This window comes from Macaca thibetana, chromosome 12 (assembly GCF_024542745.1).
Source record: "Macaca thibetana thibetana isolate TM-01 chromosome 12, ASM2454274v1, whole genome shotgun sequence".
Taxonomy (NCBI): Eukaryota; Metazoa; Chordata; class Mammalia; order Primates; family Cercopithecidae; genus Macaca; species Macaca thibetana.
The window spans coordinates 94,454,895-94,474,184 of record NC_065589.1 but is presented as its reverse complement, the minus strand read 5'-3'; the positions used below and the strand labels follow the sequence as shown (position 1 = coordinate 94,474,184).

Below are 19,290 nucleotides of genomic sequence, written 5' to 3'. Positions count from 1 at the left end.
TAAAGAGATACAACTGAAAGAAAGAACCCAGCTGACTTGTTGAGAGGAAGTGTTTTTAAAGCGTCTGGAGTACTTTAATAGAATTAAGGAATTCTTGTCTTCAGGTTTAATTTTACAGTTAAATTCCTCTAGGATTCAGTCCATGTACTTTCTTCTAAGTTAAAATGTCGGGCAGTTCCTTTTCACCAAATTCATGAATGCTTCACATGAAAAATCAACAAGATATTATACTTTTTTTCTTGTTGTTTTTGAGACAAAGTCTCACACTGTCGCCCAGGCTGGAGTGTAGTGGCACATCTTGGCTCACTACAACCTCCGCCTCCTGGGTTCAAACATTTCTCGTGCCTCAGCCTCGCGAGTAGCTGGAATTACAAGCACGCACTACCATGCCTGGCTAATGCTTATATTTTTAGTAGAGATGGGTTTTCACCATGTTGGCCAGGCTGGTCTCAAATTCCTGACCTCAAGGGATCCGCCTGCCTCAGCCTCCCAAAGTGCTGGAGTAATAGGCGTGAGCCACTGCGCTTGGCCTGATTTAATTTTATTGAAATCACCACACCTGCAAAAATATCTTTTTGCCCTTCCCTGCTGTGGTTGAACTCATCACTAAAATGAGAATTCTCTGCATATCACCTGAAAAAAATTAGCCTAAGTAAATGAGTAATTTGACAAAGTTGAGGATTTTTGTTTAGATTTTCTACATGCTGAAATTACTTTCATAACTGTCCATAAATAAAATATGAATTGCATTTTAAAGCTGGTTCACTTATAGATTTAAAAAAATACTACTTGTGTTTTTGTAGAGATAGAATAATCTGTGTCCAGTATTGTAATGTTTTGTATATGAAATGGAGATTATTGTTTTTGGATGAACTTGATCAGAGGGCTTAAGTGAAGGTTTGGTAAATAGTCATAAATGAAAGGTATTCTCAAGTGAAAAGTATATAATTTCAAAGCATAATATGTATTTAATTTAAAACATTGACATGTTAATATAGTCCTAAAATGCAGATTGTCCATCTCACATGAAATATAATAACTCCCATTGTAAATAAAAATCAGAGACATCTCTTGTCATTTGAATTAGTATCTAGTCTGTATTGATGAGTATTCACATATCTTACTGACTTTTGTGATCTGAAACTTAGTAACATTGAAGCACCTACACAATTACTAGCCCAGAGACCTGCAAGGCATCTTTCTGCTGCCTAAAACCCTATTTCCTCAAAAGTTTCCTATCTTTTGTCAACTCTGCTTAATTTCTCTCTCTCTCTCTCTCTCTCTCTCTCTCTCTCTCTCTTTCTCTCTCTGTCTCTCTCTCTGTAGAGTTTGACTCTTCAGTGTATCTTCAGATATAACTGATCTATTATATCTTTAAAGAAACACACGGGTGAAGGGGAGAAAAAAGAAACCTGTTTTTACATAGGGACAACTTGGTTCTAGATTCCAAGATAAACAGGGACTTGTTCACTCCGACTTTTGTGGACTTGCCAACTTTCTGGTTCGAACCTCAGTATGTTTCTAAATTTCAGTTTTTCCTCAAAGAGCTTTAAAAGTAGATATTCTAGTTTAAAATGAGAGTCGTTGCTTTCATGTAGTTTTCTTTTTCTTTGTTCCTTTCTTGCCTGCTTCTGTCCTTAAGAATAGCATTTTTACCACCTTTAGTCTACTCTTGGTTTTCAAAATACTTTTATTTAATTTTCTATGGAGATCTGTATTTTTCTGAGAAATATTTTGGTTCAAAAGAAAACACAATAGTGTTAAAGGCTATAATTTAGTAGCTAACATAATATTGACAAAGAAAATGCTTTTCCCTAGTGGGAAAATATCCCATAAAGGACAGTAAGACTATAAATTATGCCTTTTTTCATATAATATGTGTAGTCAAAATTATTTCCTGATGTTTTTTAAACTATTTTTACAGTCCCAGTGGGTCTTTGTTATCTTGCTTGGAGCAGGTTAAAACATACCTGCTTACCGATGGAACATGCAAGTGTGGCTTGGAATGTCCTCTTATTCTTCCCAAGGTAACCGTTTCACAATAGATCTACAGCAGTATTTTATTTTTTAGGTATTTTATACATTTGTCTTTCTCATTTCACATTTTATTTTTTATTACTTCTCCAATCATACATTTTAATTCTTTGTCTAATTATCATATTTTGCATGCATTTTGGAATACTTAAAAATTGTGGAAAATAATTCATGTCTGAGAGTCATTTTCAAAGATGTCAAATCTATATTCCTATTAAATATTTCATTAAAACCACCTTTGTACCTTTTCATTAGAGCTATATCTAATATTGCTCAGCATTTAATAGTGCAATATTTTCTCTCATTACTGTAACTGCTCAAATCTGCAATGTTATTGTTAGCACTGGCATTGATAAATCTGCCACATATATTCTCAGAATCACAAAACTGAACCCTCATAGCCAAAATATGAAACTGTTTTACTAATTTGTAAGGTGAAAAGTAAAATCATGTAAAATGGTAAAATATTATTTGCTATAGAAATAGGTCATTATTTTGTGAATGTCTATTATAATGCTAATTTTAAAAGTAAAGTTTAGACAATTTTTCCTTCTCATTTGTGTGTCACCACATTCAAAGAAAAGGATTTACATAATAAATAAATTTTTAAAAAAACAAGTAATAGATTTTCAAAATCAGTGACAGGATAATATTAACATAGTAATAAAATGAAGCCAAGGAAAAAGTTAAATGTAGAAATATCATAGCTTTTTGTTTTGTCTTTTTTAAGTGTATTTCATCTGTTTTTACACTGTTAGAACATCAGGAGGTATCTAAGATTTAGAACATTATCAGATATTATACCTTTTCATATGTTTATCTTGGCTGTGTTAGAATTAGGATAATATTCATTATTTACTTTGCCACTAAAAGCTTGAGTTCAGCAGAAGTACTTACTAAGTTATATAAAGTTGCCTTTCTTAAAAACTTGAGAAAGTTTTATTCATATGTATGGCTTAATCTATGCACAACTTTTTTTTAAAGAAAGGGATCTTTTTATTAAATGTTTTTACAGACATATTCTAAACAAAGGCTGTGCTTTTTCCAGGTGTTTAATTTTGATCCTGGAGCTGCTGTGAAACAGAGAACTGCAGAAGATGTTAAGGCAGATGAAGATGTCACAAAGCTATGCATACATAAAAGAAAAATTATTGCAGTGGCCACACTTCATAAAAGCATGGAAGCCCCACATCCTTCTCTGGTGCTCACCAGTCCTGGAGGAGGAACAAGTATGTAATACGGTGAAAGGTTCAGGAATTCTCCTCTCCCTAGGGAAGGAGTTGCTAGAAATCATTTTGCCAAGCATTTTCTCATTCTACTTTTCAAGCATGCACAATGCTTTTAAAATTCTGTATGTTCTATCATTTTATTACAAATAGCAAACTAGTTCTGAAAAAATACAGTGAGGTTATTTCCCAAAATTTCTTACCCAGAGCATTCAGTTAAACAGGCAGAATAAACACTAATTAGTACATCCAAATGCTCTGCAAGTGTGTAAAGCTGAGCTAACAAATCTTCGCTTGGTTTTTAAGAAATAAATGTAGCCTTTTTCCCGGGGGTGGATTGGAATGTGTGGTATCACGTCCCCAAAAGCAGTGTTATTCTTTTAGTTATTTGTCAAACACCTACTAAACAGAAATCACCTTGCTGAAAACTTTTTATATCCCCACCACCACATATGCGCATGCATGGGGGCTTTCTTTTTTAAAGATTTCAAAGCTGCAGAAAAGTTGCAAGAATAGTTCGTGGAGTATCCTTCATCTAAACTTACATTTTGTTGCAGAAGTTGCAGTTATTGTGACAATTCAACCCTAAATATTTCAGAGTACAAGGGCACACCCCTACGTAAACACAATTTAAGGCTCACATTCAGGAAATTTAACATTGATATAATATTATTACCTAACATGCAATCTATATTCAGATTTCTCCAATTGTCCTAACAGTGTCTCTCATAGTTTCATAGAAATTCAGTCTTGACCAGGTGCAGTAGCTCATGTCTGTAATCTCAGCATTTTGGGAGGCTGAAGTGAGAGGATCGCTTGAGGCTAGGAGTTTGAGACCAGTCCAGGGAACACAGCAAGACCTGTCTCTAAAATAATTTAAAAAGGAAAAAAAAAAAAAAACTAGCCAGGCATGGTGGTGGCTCACACCTTTAGTCTTAGCTACTCGGAAGGCTGAGGTGGGAGATCACTTGAGCCCAGAAGTTGGAGGCTGCAGTGAGCCATGATCACACCACTGTGCTCCAACCTGGGTGATAGAGCAAAACTCTGTCTCGATTAAAAAAAAAAAAAAAGAAGTCAGTCTTTTTAAAGATTTATAATGCAATCAAAGATTGTACACAGCATTTAGTGGTTACATGTCTTTATATCAATTAACAAGTCTTTTTCAATTTTTCATGACATTGAATTTTTTGAAGAGTCTAGGCCAACTTTGCACAATGTTCCTCAGTTTGGATTTTCCTCATATTTATGTTCAGGCTAAACACATTTTGCTAGGAATACTGTATAGATGATGTTAGCTCCTCATCAGTAGACACATAATGTCGGTTTATCCCATTTTGATAACATTAAGTTTGATTGCTTAGTTAAAACTATGTCCATTTGATTTTCCCATTATTGAAGTACCCTTTTCCCTTTATGATCAATGTGTACTCTATGGAATTACACTTTTTATACTTTGGGACTGAGGAACTTCTCTTTGTAAGGGATAGAATATGAATGCTCTCCAAAGTATTATAATCTAATGTTTGAATATTAATTCAGAATAAAATATGGCTAAACACCAAAGCATTTATGAGGGATTATTGATACTTTCCAACGGAACTCTGAAAAATAGGGATGAAGAGTATAACCTGTAGTGATCAGAGAAGGCTTTATGGCAGAACTCAGATTTGGACCAGCCTTAGAAAATAGTAGGATTTAGACATCTAGGGCGGATAGGAAAAACCTTCTCCATAATGAGTGTAGCATAATAAGGGATGTTGTAGAAACTGACTTGAATAGATTAGACTGATGTAGGTAAATTGGGGCCAAATCATTGATTGCTTTGGATAAAAGAAGAACAGTTGCCATGTCATGCAAGTAATTAAAGATTCACACTTAGAATTCATGTGAAGAGGTGTAACTATGTTTTCTTTCTTTTTTTTTTTTTTTTTTTTTTTTGCATACTACCATGGACATACTCTTACCTGTGGTTGCTCTCACATCACATTATATCATATAGTTTTATCCGTTTCTAAAGAGTCTTCTTATTGCCTTTCTAAAGACCCTGTCAGAATCTAGATCTGGCTTCTTTGTCATACCTATATATACAAGTTTAATTATTGAAATTAAAGGTAAATATTTAACTAGCACAGGTAATAATAGGTACACCTCCATTCCCTTTTAAAATGATACTCTTTATGGGATTGATTACTTTTACCAGCTTCAGACATAGCATTTATTTTAGTTTCCTAATTTTAAACTATATTATCATAAGGTTGAGATTTGAATAATTAAAAGTTCAGAAGACTGACTTAGTAGTTTTTCACCTCCCATTATTTAAATACATAAGCATCTGTTTCTGTTTATTCTTATGGAAGGTCTACTTGAATATACATGAAAGCACTTGATGGGTGCCTAGCATTTCCACTTGCCAACTCTGTAACAAAATATCAGCCTTAGTTTTGTTTATTTTGTATTTCAATTGTTTTTAAGATGGTAACTATTTTTCCCTAAGTTTTGAAGAAATTTTTTCTGAATCACAGTTGTTATCTAAATTCTGTTAGTCGAATATAAAAATTCCAGTGTCTGTATTTTTAATCACTGAACTGTAGATAATTATATAAATACACCGACACCTAAGAAAAAATACAAGTAGGTTGTTTTGTCACTAAAGAGAACATGGTCAGTCATAGGATAATGCTAATGATATTAGTGTTCTCACTATATGCCAAGCATAGTGCCTAAAATATTAATATTTTTCATTTTATTCCTTTAATTACAAACTTTAAAAATCTCTTTTTAACAAGAAAATAAGCTGCAGTTGAGTTTACCTACTGTAATTCTCTCATATCATTGGATCTCAACTTTTCATATATTATATCCAGAAATCATTCTATCAAAGAACCTCTACCATGATAAAATGAGAAAGTCCACGTTTTCCAAGAAAAACATATGTTCACTGCATTCTCTTACTAGTTGAATGTGCCCTATGTAGATTTATTTGGACCCCAGGTTGAGAACCACTATCTCAGAAATTGTTATGATATGATTTGACCTGTATAGTGTCTAGCAGATAGGATAAATATATTTAATCTTAAATGTGTAATTATCCATTTAAGTAAGCGTACCTATGATTGTAGATGAATGTAACTCTACTTGCTAATATAAGTCTCAAAATAGGTATGACAGATGTATAGTTTGAATGGTGCCATTCTCATCTCCTATGCCTGTAACAGACTCATTGGCATTTTCTCATGGAGCCCAGCTAGAGTTCAGCTTCCTTTCCAACACAGCTTTCTAAGCAGCTACCACCAGTTGGTGGGAATTGGCATATGAAACAAATTTTATTTACCATTTTCATTTTAAAAGGCATAACTTTATAAAATAGTTAGATATCGCAAGGGGCTAAAAAACTGAAATCTAGAATTCTGATGTGATAGAATGAAAATTCTGTATGATGAGTCTGCTTGCTTTTGTTGCCTGTATTCTGTCTGATCTCCAGAAAAACTGAAGGGATTCCAAAAAGCCAGGGAAGGAGAAATGCACTCATGTAAAAAGAGAATATGCAATTGGAACCCAGTACTGAAGATTTTAGCACTTCAACTAAATTTTACATGAGAAACCTATCCTAATAAAAGAATTGAAGTTTGTGGCCATACCACCCTGAATACGCCCAATTATCTAATGAAAGAATTGCAGTCTTTTACCTAAGTTGAGGTAAAAGGCTGTGGCTGTTTCTATAACAATGACTAATTAAGGGCAAAGAAATCACAGCATTAGAAACATGATGTGAAACTAAGCATGGGTTAGTTTGCAATATCACTGCATTTATTCTTCTTATTACTCCCATTATAAGAGATTTGGAGTCCCATTAGACAGAAATTAAGTCTTACTCTAATAGTGAAAATGTTGGGGTAAAGAAATATTACTATACCTGTTCTGAGAAGGTTGCAGTAAGATAACAGAAACATTTTTTATAAGGGTGAACATTTTGTGGTGAAAATGGCAATTCATTTAAATCACCCAAGAAAATATTATGCCACACAGATCACAATTTTCTATTGTAACTGCATTCTTAAAAATTCTAAATCCAACAAAATAGTAATATCACCATTTCCATCTGGACTGCCAGTCTCGATTTTGCATATTCTAAATATTATTAGAATGGCTAATGTCATTATGTATTGCTTTAGCTGCCCATGCTTTCTCAACAGATAAAAAGTAAATAAGCACAATGAGCAGTTACCGAGCACCTTTGGTCAACAAAGGGAAAATAATGTACATTTTTTAAATCAAAATTTTAAATAGTATTAATATATAGAACTATTTTTAATTGCATAGAATCACAGCTTTTATTTACAGATTCAAATTTCCAGATGTCCTTCCTCCCTCTCCCGTCCTGATTTACTCCATTCCTTCCCTCCCTCCCCCACAAAAGAGTTGAGACTGTTAACAGAATTCTTTTTTTCTCTTTCACATCAGATGCAACTCCAGTAGTACCTTCTCGGGCAGCAACTCCAAGATCAGTAAGAAATAAGTCTCATGAAGGAATTACAAATTCTGTAATGCCTGAATGTAAGAATCCTTTCAAGTTAATGATTGGATCATCAAATGCCGTGGGAAGGCTATATGTACAAGAACTGCCTGGAAGCCAACAACAAGAACTCCACCCTGTCTACCCCCGACAGAGATTGGGCAGCAGTGAACATGGACAGAAATCTCCATTCCGTGGCAGCCATGGAGGCCTGCCTAGCCCAGCGTCATCAGGTTCCCAGATATATGGAGATGGTTCAATCTCTCCAAGGACTGACCCACTTGGAAGTCCTGATGTTTTCACAAGAAATAATCCTGGTTTTCATGGAGCTCCCAATTCTAGTCCTATTCACCTGAATAGGACTCCTCTTTCTCCACCTTCAGTAATGCTACATGGTTCTCCTGTACAGTCATCCTGTGCAATGGCTGGAAGGACTAATATACCTCTTTCCCCAACCTTGACTACAAAGAGTCCAGTAATGAAAAAACCAATGTGTAATTTTTCAACTAATATGGAAATACCACGAGCAATGTTCCACCACAAACCACCCCAAGGCCCACCTCCCCCTCCTCCACCTTCTTGTGCTCTTCAGAAAAAGCCATTAACATCTGAGAAAGATCCACTTGGCATTCTTGACCCTATTCCTAGTAAACCAGTGAATCAGAACCCCGTTATCATTAATCCAACCAGTTTCCATTCAAATGTCCACTCTCAGGTACCTATGATGAATGTAAGCATGCCTCCTGCTGTTGTTCCTTTGCCAAGTAATCTCCCATTGCCAACTGTAAAACCTGGCCACATGAATCATGGGAGTCATGTACAAAGAGTTCAGCATTCAGCTTCAACCTCCCTGTCCCCTTCTCCAGTGACATCCCCAGTGCACATGATGGGGACTGGAATTGGAAGGATTGAGGCATCGCCCCAAAGATCACGCTCATCTTCCACATCATCAGATCATGGAAATTTCATGATGCCACCTGTAGGACCCCAGGCCACTTGTAGTGGTATTAAGGTTCCACCCAGGTCACCAAGGTCAACAATAGGGTCCCCAAGGCCATCAATGCCATCAAGCCCTTCTACCAAGTCCGATGGACATCATCAGTACAAGGATATCCCTAACCCATTAATTGCTGGAATAAGTAATGTACTAAATACCCCAAGCAGTGCAGCTTTTCCTACTGCATCTGCCGGAAGTGGTTCTGTAAAGAGTCAGCCTGGTTTGCTGGGAATGCCTTTAAATCAGATCTTGAACCAGCACAATGCTGCCTCCTTTCCAGCAAGTAGTTTACTCTCAGCAGCAGCCAAAGCACAGCTAGCAAATCAAAACAAACTTGCTGGTAACAACAGTAGCAGCAGTAGCAATTCTGGAGCTGTTGCCGGCAGTGGCAACACTGAAGGACATAGCACTTTAAACACCATGTTCCCTCCTACTGCCAACATGCTTCTCCCAACAGGTGAAGGGCAAAGTGGTCGAGCAGCACTAAGAGATAAGCTGATGTCTCAGCAAAAAGACTCACTGCGGAAAAGAAAACAACCACCTACGACAGTGTTGAGTTTGCTCAGACAGTCTCAAATGGATAGTTCTGCAGTTCCTAAACCTGGACCTGACTTGCTAAGGAAGCAGGGTCAGGGTTCATTTCCCATCAGTTCAATGTCTCAGTTACTACAGTCTATGAGTTGTCAAAGCTCTCACTTGAGTAGCAATAGTACCCCGGGTTGTGGAGCCTCAAATACTGCTTTGCCTTGCTCTGCTAACCAGCTGCATTTTACAGATCCCAGTATGAACTCTAGTGTTCTTCAGAATTCACTGACACAGAACATACCTTTAAGAGGGGAAGCCGTGCACTGCCACAATGCAAACACTAACTTTGTTCACAGTAACAGTCCAGTCCCCAACCACCATCTTGCAGGTTTAATAAATCAGATTCAGGCTAGCGGGAACTGTGGGATGCTCAGTCAGTCGGGCATGGCTTTAGGAAATTCCTTACATCCCAATCCACCTCAGTCAAGAATTTCAACGTCCTCCACTCCAGTGATACCAAACAGCATTGTTAGCAGCTATAATCAAACAAGTTCTGAAGCAGGTATGGTTTTATTAGAAAAAAGTACCCAAAGGTACTAAACTTTTCTACTTTTTTAAAAATTTGTACCAAAATATTTATTATGATAAGAAATGATCCTTTCCCCATTGTGAAATTCTCTTCATTTCTTTAGTATTTATAATGTTATTTACAGAATGCTAGGGATTTGTCTATTTGAAAGATTAACAGCTAAGAGGATTCCATGTGTTTCCATTATTTGTTGTCAATCTGTGTCATTTTGAATATTGTTCGACTTTCACTTGGTTGTATAACCAGTGGACTCCAAAATGCAAAATAAGCCATACAAGGCAGGGTTTCCTGGTTCGTGAGACATGTCCTTGGTCTATGCCAATATAAAAGCCGTCTCCCTAGCTTTCGTTTGTGTTCAGGTAAATGAAGTTTATCTTGGAAAATCCAAAAAGGCAAAAATAAATGGATTTTTTTTCTTGCTGCTGAACAGAAGTAGGTGAATGGGTAAGAAAAGGTAACTAGAAGTTGTACGAAGTAGAAAGCTGTCTTCTAATGTGTTTTCTTATTCCTAGTTTGCTATCCTTTATTATTATTTGTTTGAGAAAACTCAAAAATGGATATTGGCTACTCCGTTTTAAAAAAAAAAAAAAAAAAAAAAAAAAAGCTAATTTAAGTTTTCTAATAAAAAAAAGGCTTGAAAACCTGATTTCCAGAATTTTTAATCTTGAAATTGCTTTTTGATCTTCTTGTAGAACTAAACCATTTTTACCATTGACATTAAGGTTTTGAACCCAAATCTATTGTATCTCTTCATCCACTATTAATTAAGGAAACAAATTTATTTAAAAGCAGGCACATTAGAAAAAGACCTGTGTTTTGTGCAATAGGGTCCTCAGAAATTGTTATAAAAGCTGTACAGAAGCACCTAAGAGGTGCTTAGGCATCAGAAAATTTGACTATGCAAACATTAGAAAAATATTTAAAATTCAACACTAATGATTGTGAGAAATGACAAGGAGGAAATAAAAGATGATTGTAAAGACATTATTATTCACCATGAAAACAGTGTGCTATAAAAACCAGATTGCTACTGGAAATGAGAAAACTGCTGAGTTTTTTAATAATAAGCTAGTGTGTAGGTATAATACCATCATGCTGGAAAAGCATTCTGACCCACATGTCTTTGTTGCTGATAGTAAAAGCTTTTTTCTTCCTGGTGTTGCCACTTACACCTGCCATCCTTCACATCTTGTGTTATGTGTTATGTTTTGATGTCATTATTTAATGAAGAACTATTCAATGACCTCTTATGTTAAATATATATAATATATATATATGGTTTAGAAGATATTTGAAATTATTAGTGCCTTCTTGATATTCTTAGTATAAAGAATCTCATGAAACTTTATTTTTTATGTGTCTAACAGTATACTTATCTCATAGGGGGCTTCCAACTTTTCACTAACTCATCATATTTCTTTTTAGATAACTCGACACAAATGAAAATTTTATTTTATGTATTTAGCAGAAAAGTTATACAGAGTTCATAACTATTTAAAATACACCGTATTTATTGAGCATACCTTAAATAATTTTGATGAGACATTTTTAGTCTCATTGTATTATACAATTTTGATACCCCTTACCTCAGTTTACTTCATTTCAGGTCTAAGTTCATGTGCAAAGTATATGTATTTCATTGATGTATTTCAATTCATCTATAATGGAAAAGACCAACATTTACTTATATTCTTGTTTCTTTTGATGGTCAAGTTTAGACTTATTTAATACTGTTTTGGTCATTTTTGTTTGTTTGTTTCATTGTAAAACATCTGACCTGTACTGTTACTGCTGGGGGTGTCAAAGCATATAGGTTAAAAATTTATTAGTGTCAGAAAAGTGTTAGCATATAAATAGCTAAAAAGGATAAGGATACATGTCTAGTAATGATATGGATATGACCAACTAGTGTAAGCTAACAGGAAGTATGTGCTTAATAAATACCTAAGTATGAATTTTTTAAGTGTTAAACCTAATAAAATTAAGTACTAATTAACATTCATAGGTCTGATGTGCAGCTGGTTATGAAAACGGATTGATTTACTAATGAATGTAATTCTTTTGATGAGCTAAATATTGAAGCAGTCTCTGATGCCATGTTTCTTTTTGCCATGTAGTGAACTGTGTCAACTGAATGTACCATCACTGTAATTGCCTAGCCTAAATATCTATTTACACTGACATTTATTCATTCATCAAATAACCATTAAGCCTTAAAGGTAGGCATTCAGAATGAGACAGTAAATGATAGTCACAGCTATCCCTGTAGGAGTATTACTGAGTATTCCTATGATACCAGAAAGACATTAGAAGAAAACCACATTTTATTCTTAAAATGTTGCTATAGCTATCTATCATCAAGGACCTATTATGTACCAGGTGATTTCCCTGTATTATTTCTAATCTGTGCGGTTTTCTAAAGTATAAAGTATTATTGTTCAATTTTACAGATCAGGAGGCTGAGGCTCAAAAAAAGTAACTGTTCTGTAACAAAACCTCAGGATTTGAACTGAGGTTCATCTGATTCTAAAATCCATTTTCCTCCCAGCTGCATAAATTCTTCATCTGAAACATTTAGTGCTCAAAAGTATTGTGTTCCCTTTCAAAATCTTTTAAAATGTTCAATAGATAATGAATTAAATCACATTAATGCATGTTAAAAGCCACATTTGTTAACTATTGATATACTTCAGATGAAAGTTATTTTTGCCAGTATTATAGCAAGTAATGACTAGAATTTTTATGTCAGTGCAGAAGAAGAAATACCCAAAATGTCAAGAAAACTGCCCCTTATTAGTGAATCACATTTAGTGACCTTTCTTTTAATGAATTATCACCTCACTCAAATTAGAATGGGTTTCCCAGTAGGTGACGTGTCAGTAGGCCTTTAAAAGAGATGCAGATGCTAATCATGTCATTCCAAGCATGGTAGCACAGTGAGGATGAAAGAAACCATCAGGTAACATGGTCCAGCTGTACTCTGTGGTTACAGAGCTTAGACACAACTCAGGTGACCTCCTGCTAAATCCAGTGCCTTTTTCCACTCTCCTAAGTAAAAGTTCAAAAATATTACATTAAGACATTAACAAGATAATAACTTGCTCTGAAAAATGCTTAGTTCCATTGGTAATCTATTTTTAAATCTTCTTTTAAAGAGAGTTTTCCTATGCAAAACAATCCAAATATTGATTTTTAGGCCTATATGTGAATTCTATGGAGCACATTTAAAACATACAACTAAAGTATGGGAATTGAAGGCAAAGATAGTAACAAAATCTGATAAAAGATATTAAATACTTGGAAGAATTTCTAAAACTTATGAATATACAAGGCTTTATTAATTCTACTTTGTGTTTTCAAGTTGCCTCTCCACTAAAGCTTCAAAATACTTTGCATTTTAAAGTTTACAGATTTCCACTGGCTTTTTCAATATCAAATTACAGATAAAGTTTAATATTTCCATGTAACAGATTTAGAAACTGATCAGTAGGATACTTGGTGACATTCCTCAAGTTGTAAAGCAAATCTCTGTTGGATCTGGCATCCAAACCCCAAAGTTCCCAATTCTCAGTCCAAACACTCAAACTGCCAAATGCAGGTATGTTCTGGAAATCCGTCAGTAGCATACATTTAAAGCAACTTTCCATTTTTAAAGAGAGACACATTTCAGCATGAGAGTGGCTATAGCACATGTCCTATAATATTACGGCTTAAGGAAAACTCCAAAATCAAGTACCCTTGCCTAGCAAACTTCAAAATGCCCAGGCCTCTTTAGTCCTCTGACTACTGCACACGTACTTACCAGATAACAAAAACACATGCCAGTAACCCAAGCCCCTGCAGAGGACTTAGCCCTGTTAGTATCCACATGGTGACCCATCCTTTCCTTTGCCCTACAGTTTTTCACAATTTTCAAAGAAGGAAAAAGATTTAGATTATTCTGCCAACATACTTATTAGCAGCCCTGCCTTCTTCCAGTATGATAAAATCATTAAGTCATTCAACACAACATAACTTTTTTCACTTTAAAATGACTTTTATGTTCTCTTATTTTTTCCTAATTAAAAAAAAAAAAAAGTAATCAGCTCTTTTAAACACATGAAAATTTAATCCTCTGAGGGGACACACTATGGGTTTGTGCCAGAAGAGAAAATAATTCAAACATTTATTTGCCTTAACTCTTAAAGATATGCATGACAAGAATATAAATAAGCCTACAAATAAATAAGTGTTCTTGAGTATTTATATACTTATATTTTTTTAACTGCAAAAGTAAGTTTTCTTTCAGCACAAAATACATTTGATTGAAACTCAGGACAGCCATTAATATGGTAGGTATAAGACAATGAAATAGTGAGACCACAAAAGAACTCTTTGGGTAAAAGACTACAAAGTAATGAGTTTGGTTTTTATGTCCTGTTTGTTCATTTGTTCTTGGAACATAGCAGTAAAGAAAATAAAGGGAGTTGTCATCCTGTTTTTTCTAGATGAAGCTACAGGGGCAAAAAGATTAAGGGATAAAAATGCTCAAAGGTGGATTATACTATAAAGTATCCTTCTCAGGAGATGAGAGGTTTGTATAGAAATAATTCAGTGTTACATAGATTAATGTAGACTGAAGAAAGAGGAAGAGCCTCCTTGATGGCTGTAACTGAATAAACATGAGTTGCTAGTGAACGTATTTTCACTCAAATTTTTAAATGCTTAGATTTTATCCCCCATCTGATGCACAAAGTTTATAGGTTAAAAATTGTCCTCTGCACTTGTTTTTTAACCAAACAACAGAACTATACTAAATTCTGGATTGTGTGATAAAAATCCATGTCTATTATTTTAGTAAATTTTTGTAAAATGAGCCATTTATTCTTTGCTGTAAGATATTCTTAATATAGTCAATGCCTTGTTGTTTGAAAAGGTCTCCTAATATCAGGGTTACCCCACTTATTTTTTTTACATATTCCAGGTTTAACGTTTCCTTGTATTAAAAAAGAAGGAGTTAAAATATGTTCAGCTGTAGACGTTGAGTCTATGTAATCAAAGGTGATGACAGAACTCAGAGTGGTGATGTTTGCTGATTCAGTGATCTATTTTGTACCTTTCAAGAAATAAATTGTCCCAGTGTGCAAATTGGGAGAATTTTATTCCATTACAATACACTGAGCTCACTTATAAACCCACTAGAAATCCTTCAGTTCTCTAGAAGATGCCTAAGCTATTATTACTAAAATCAAGTGGTCCAAAAAACATTTACACAGTTGCAAAACATACCCAGATTCTATGGAGTAATGTTAATTCTGCAATGTTTGAGTCAAAAAAATAATGCTAAAAAATACTCCTATGGTGTCATCAAAATGGATTTAGTTTTCTCATGCATGTAGTACTAAATAATTCAAATCATAAAATTCTTACCTTCTAGGAACTTCTATCAAACAACATTAATGCCAGCTAAGCCAAGAGTAAAGTAAAAATTATTTCTAAGCCTTATACTACTTGCAAATTCGAAGTAACAACTCACCTTTTTACAGATTAAAAGTGGAACTAGACAACAGAAGTCTGAAGGAGTTGCTGAGGTATTCCTGGGGTTGGAGCTAGTCCAGGGAAGTCCGGAGTATCTATCCAAGACCCATGGGCACAGGTATAAGAGAGAGAATTCATCACAGACATACTAGAGCAGGGCTCCAGTGCTGCATAACTCCACAGGGACCCCTTTCTCACTGTAGCCTGATAAATATGCTCCCTGGAGAACAACTGCGTAGACCATCTCCTACAGAGTTGAGCAACTCAGAGGCCTGATCCTAAAGCAGTATTTTTCAACTTTTTAAAATTCTTCCCACAATAGGAAATTAACTTACATTACAGTCCATTAGACATACATTTATAATGTGTAACAAAAAGTTTCATGAAACAAATACTTATTACATGTAATAACTTCTGATGTTTTTTTATCCCATTCTATTTTATCTTATTCTATTTGGTATTTTTAATAACAGCCATGACCCACTGAAATGATTTTAATGACTCACAAAACAGATTATTACCTAGCACTCAAGTATATAAGCTAACAGAAAGAGCTTCCACAAAATACTAACCTAGCCATGCAATGTTCTTTACATTTTCTTTTCTATTTCATTGATCAAAAATATACTAGTTGGGGCATACTAAATTGATTTTGCAGCCCACTAATAGATTTCAATACTGTTTTAGAATATCCATGAGGTAATTCAGCAAATACTTGTTGAGCACCTAGGATGTGCTAGGCACTGTTTTAGCACTGCAGGTAAAACAGGGAACAGTAAAAGGATACAAAGCTAAGCATATTCATAATCTAGAAACTCAGCCTACTCTGCTCATTAAATAAAATGAGATAAGACTTCCAGTTGGAAGACTGATGAAGCGTTTTAACTATTAGGTACTGTAGTGCACATTAAAGAACAGAAATTCTACCAGCAAGGGACTTATACTCTTTCTCAACATTTGTTTTCCCACAAATATTGAGACATGTAATAAAAGAGGCATTTAAAAAAAAAAAAAAAAAAAAAAAAAAAAAAAAAAACCTATGACTTGAGTAAACTGAAAAATCCCAAGCATTTTAAAGTTAATTCCAACAGTTTTCAGAGTAATTATAGGTGTTAAGAAAGGAAACAAAACATGATTACCGGGGGGGGGGGGGAGGAACAAAAAACAAAAAACCTCTTTTTCTGACTCTGACTCCATCACCACCACAAGACTGAAAAGACTGATCCCCTTGATAGTCATATAGTCATAACTACACAGACACCATATTCCAAGACTCAAGCTGCATCCCTTCTACTGCTCTTTTCTCCTCCCCATCCTCTTGACCCTGTTGAGTGTGGAGAGCATTTCCTTAGATACTGCCATAGCTCCCTTCCCCATCTTCTCTACCTTCTCCTAAGTCCTTTGGTTTGGGACCCCTTCCTCCCTCCCGTGACGAGAACAAAGTAGCCTCTAGTGCCTAAGATTTCCTTTCTGTTGCTGATAAAAGAATGTTAACAATTTACATCAGAATCCAGAGCACAAAGATAGAGATTTGATATGTTTTTGTAAATACACATTACCATTCCCTCTTACTAAAGCTTGAGAAAATAAAGTCTCCTGGAAAAATCTAGTATTCTTATAAAAGTTATCTTTCAATTTATTATTGTTATCATTAAAAATCGGTCCTTTAAATATAGAGGAGAAAATTTCACTATTTCAATGGGATTGAAAAGTGAATTATATTTATTAGACTCACTAAGCCATGATATTTTCTCTTATCTCTACAAGCATTCATTTTTATTAAGGATTACCATTGTCCCTGTTTGCAATGCAAGTACACTTACCAAAGTAAATGATAAAGGTCAGATGGTGAAGGCATACACATTCTATACGACTTATTTCTTAGGTTCTTGAATTTTATGGATAAAAATCAGTGTTTGGGCATATTAATTTAGAAAAGGTTTCTTAGCATAAAGTAGCATTTGTTCAAAATTACAGCTAAACAAACCGGTATAATGAGGTTTTAAAAATACTTCATTGGTCTTCTTGATATGAGCTTTATATTCTCTCTTGTACACATACAAAGACATGTATAACAATATTATTAATATTTAAGAGACAGCCATATAAGAGTTTAGCACAATACAAACAATGACCAGGAAGAAGAGAAACGAATCAAAAGAGGTAGACATTAACTTTGTTTTGAAAAGTAGTTTTAAAAATAAGACAGATAAAACATGTCAAGGATTAAATTAATATTAGGAAAATATCCTTTAAAATTTACTCATACTATTTCTGTGTACACACACATATGCATATACATATATCATGAATTGTAAGTGTGTACAGAATACTGTTTACATACAGAAATTTGTCTGGCCCAGGCGCAGTGGCTCACGCCTGTAATCCAAGCACTTTGGGAGGCTGAGGCAGGCGGATTACAAGGTCAGGAGTTTGAGACCAGCCTGGACAATATGGTGAAACCCTGTCTCTACTAAAAATACAAAAGTTAGCCAGGCCTGCCTCAGGAGGCTGAGGCAGGAGAATCACTTGAACCCGGGAGGTGGAGGTTGCAGGGAGCCAAGATCGTGTCACTGCACTCCATCCTGGGCAACAGAGTGAGACTCCATCTCAAAAAGAAAAAAAAAAAAAAGAAACCTGTCCTACTGGGCAAGCTACCACTGTCATTTCCTCATCAGACAGACTGTCTTAATCTCTGGGTGTCTAAGCATGAGATCTCACACCAAAGTTTGTTTGGGTGGCTTTCCAGTCTTCTCTCCTACTCTTGAAAAGCAACAGAGACAATGAGAAAAAGAAAGTATGCCAGTTCATGGTGCTGCTGGCCAGTGTGAAATAATCACTTTTTCCCAGTAAAGGACTACTCCAAATTACTAACTTGTTCCAGGATCCCAGCTGCCTTTTGGTTATTTAACTGGTAAACATGTAATGAATAATTTCCTTTTTAAAAATCTCAGCGACTATCCTTTTTATTCGATTAAGCACAAAATACCTTGGCTGCAAAAACAAAACAAAACAAAACAAAACAAAAAAAACAGCTTTAACAAAACATTTTTCCTCACGGTTCAACAGACCATAGAGTTTTTGTGCAGAACTATGAAATACGTTCACCAGAGAGTGCCTATTCAAGATTAAGTGGTTCAGAAATAAGCAATTTCCAAATTTCCCTGCATCTATAAAATTTCATACAAATTCAGGGTCCTCTTTGAATGACTGTAAGCATGAATGAGTAACTTTAAGAACTCAGAGTAATTTGGGATAGACCTCTCCCTCTGTGGGGTGATTTCAACTTCTTGAAATATCTGGAAGCCTTCTTAGGTAATTTGTCATCTTGCACCCATCTCCTTTCCAATGTCCCTTATCTCCTAGCATTGGACGAATACACTGGAGAGTTCATTTTCACTTTCTCCACAAATGGGTGGTATTCTTTCCTTTTGTCCACAAACACACCAACACATAGCATCAAACTACCTACTTCTAAAAGTTGAGTGCAAGTTTTATGATTTTACAATCTTTTTTAATACCAACAAATATTGTTTGAATGCTGATCATGTGTCAAAGACTGTGTTAGGTCTTGGAAATACAGCGATAAATAAGAAATGATTTTTGTCTTTAATGGTTTGGAAAGATGATTTCAAATTTCTTCACTGCTTATCTCAGGCAGCAGGTTCGACCATGGGTAGGAGGAGCCGGAAGCATAGGGAAACCTCACAATATTTTCAGTCATATTTCTTTGTTTGGGGGAAACATAGGACTCTTCATTACCTTCCATCTACTTTATTATCACCTTGTCTTTGCTTGTTGTTTTAATCATCTTGCTTCTGCATAGAGGCCCTTTTTATTTTCATTTTCGTCTCTCAAATTCCAGATCAAATGTTACACCACTTGACTA

General features: G+C 35.0%; 1 protein-coding gene across 14 annotated transcripts in view; it reads left to right on the top strand.

Moving 5' to 3' along the window:
* MBD5 (methyl-CpG binding domain protein 5) overlaps positions 1-19,290 on the top strand; it is a 503,218-nt gene that overhangs the window by 450,188 nt on the left and 33,740 nt on the right. For all 14 annotated transcript variants that reach the window (XM_050752186.1, XM_050752177.1, XM_050752187.1 and 11 more), the window contains 3 exons: positions 1,925-2,027; positions 3,083-3,263; positions 7,722-9,857. In XM_050752186.1, the coding sequence (XP_050608143.1) occupies positions 1,925-2,027; positions 3,083-3,263; positions 7,722-9,857 (2,420 nt within the window). The remainder of the gene's footprint in view (positions 1-1,924; positions 2,028-3,082; positions 3,264-7,721; positions 9,858-19,290) is intronic.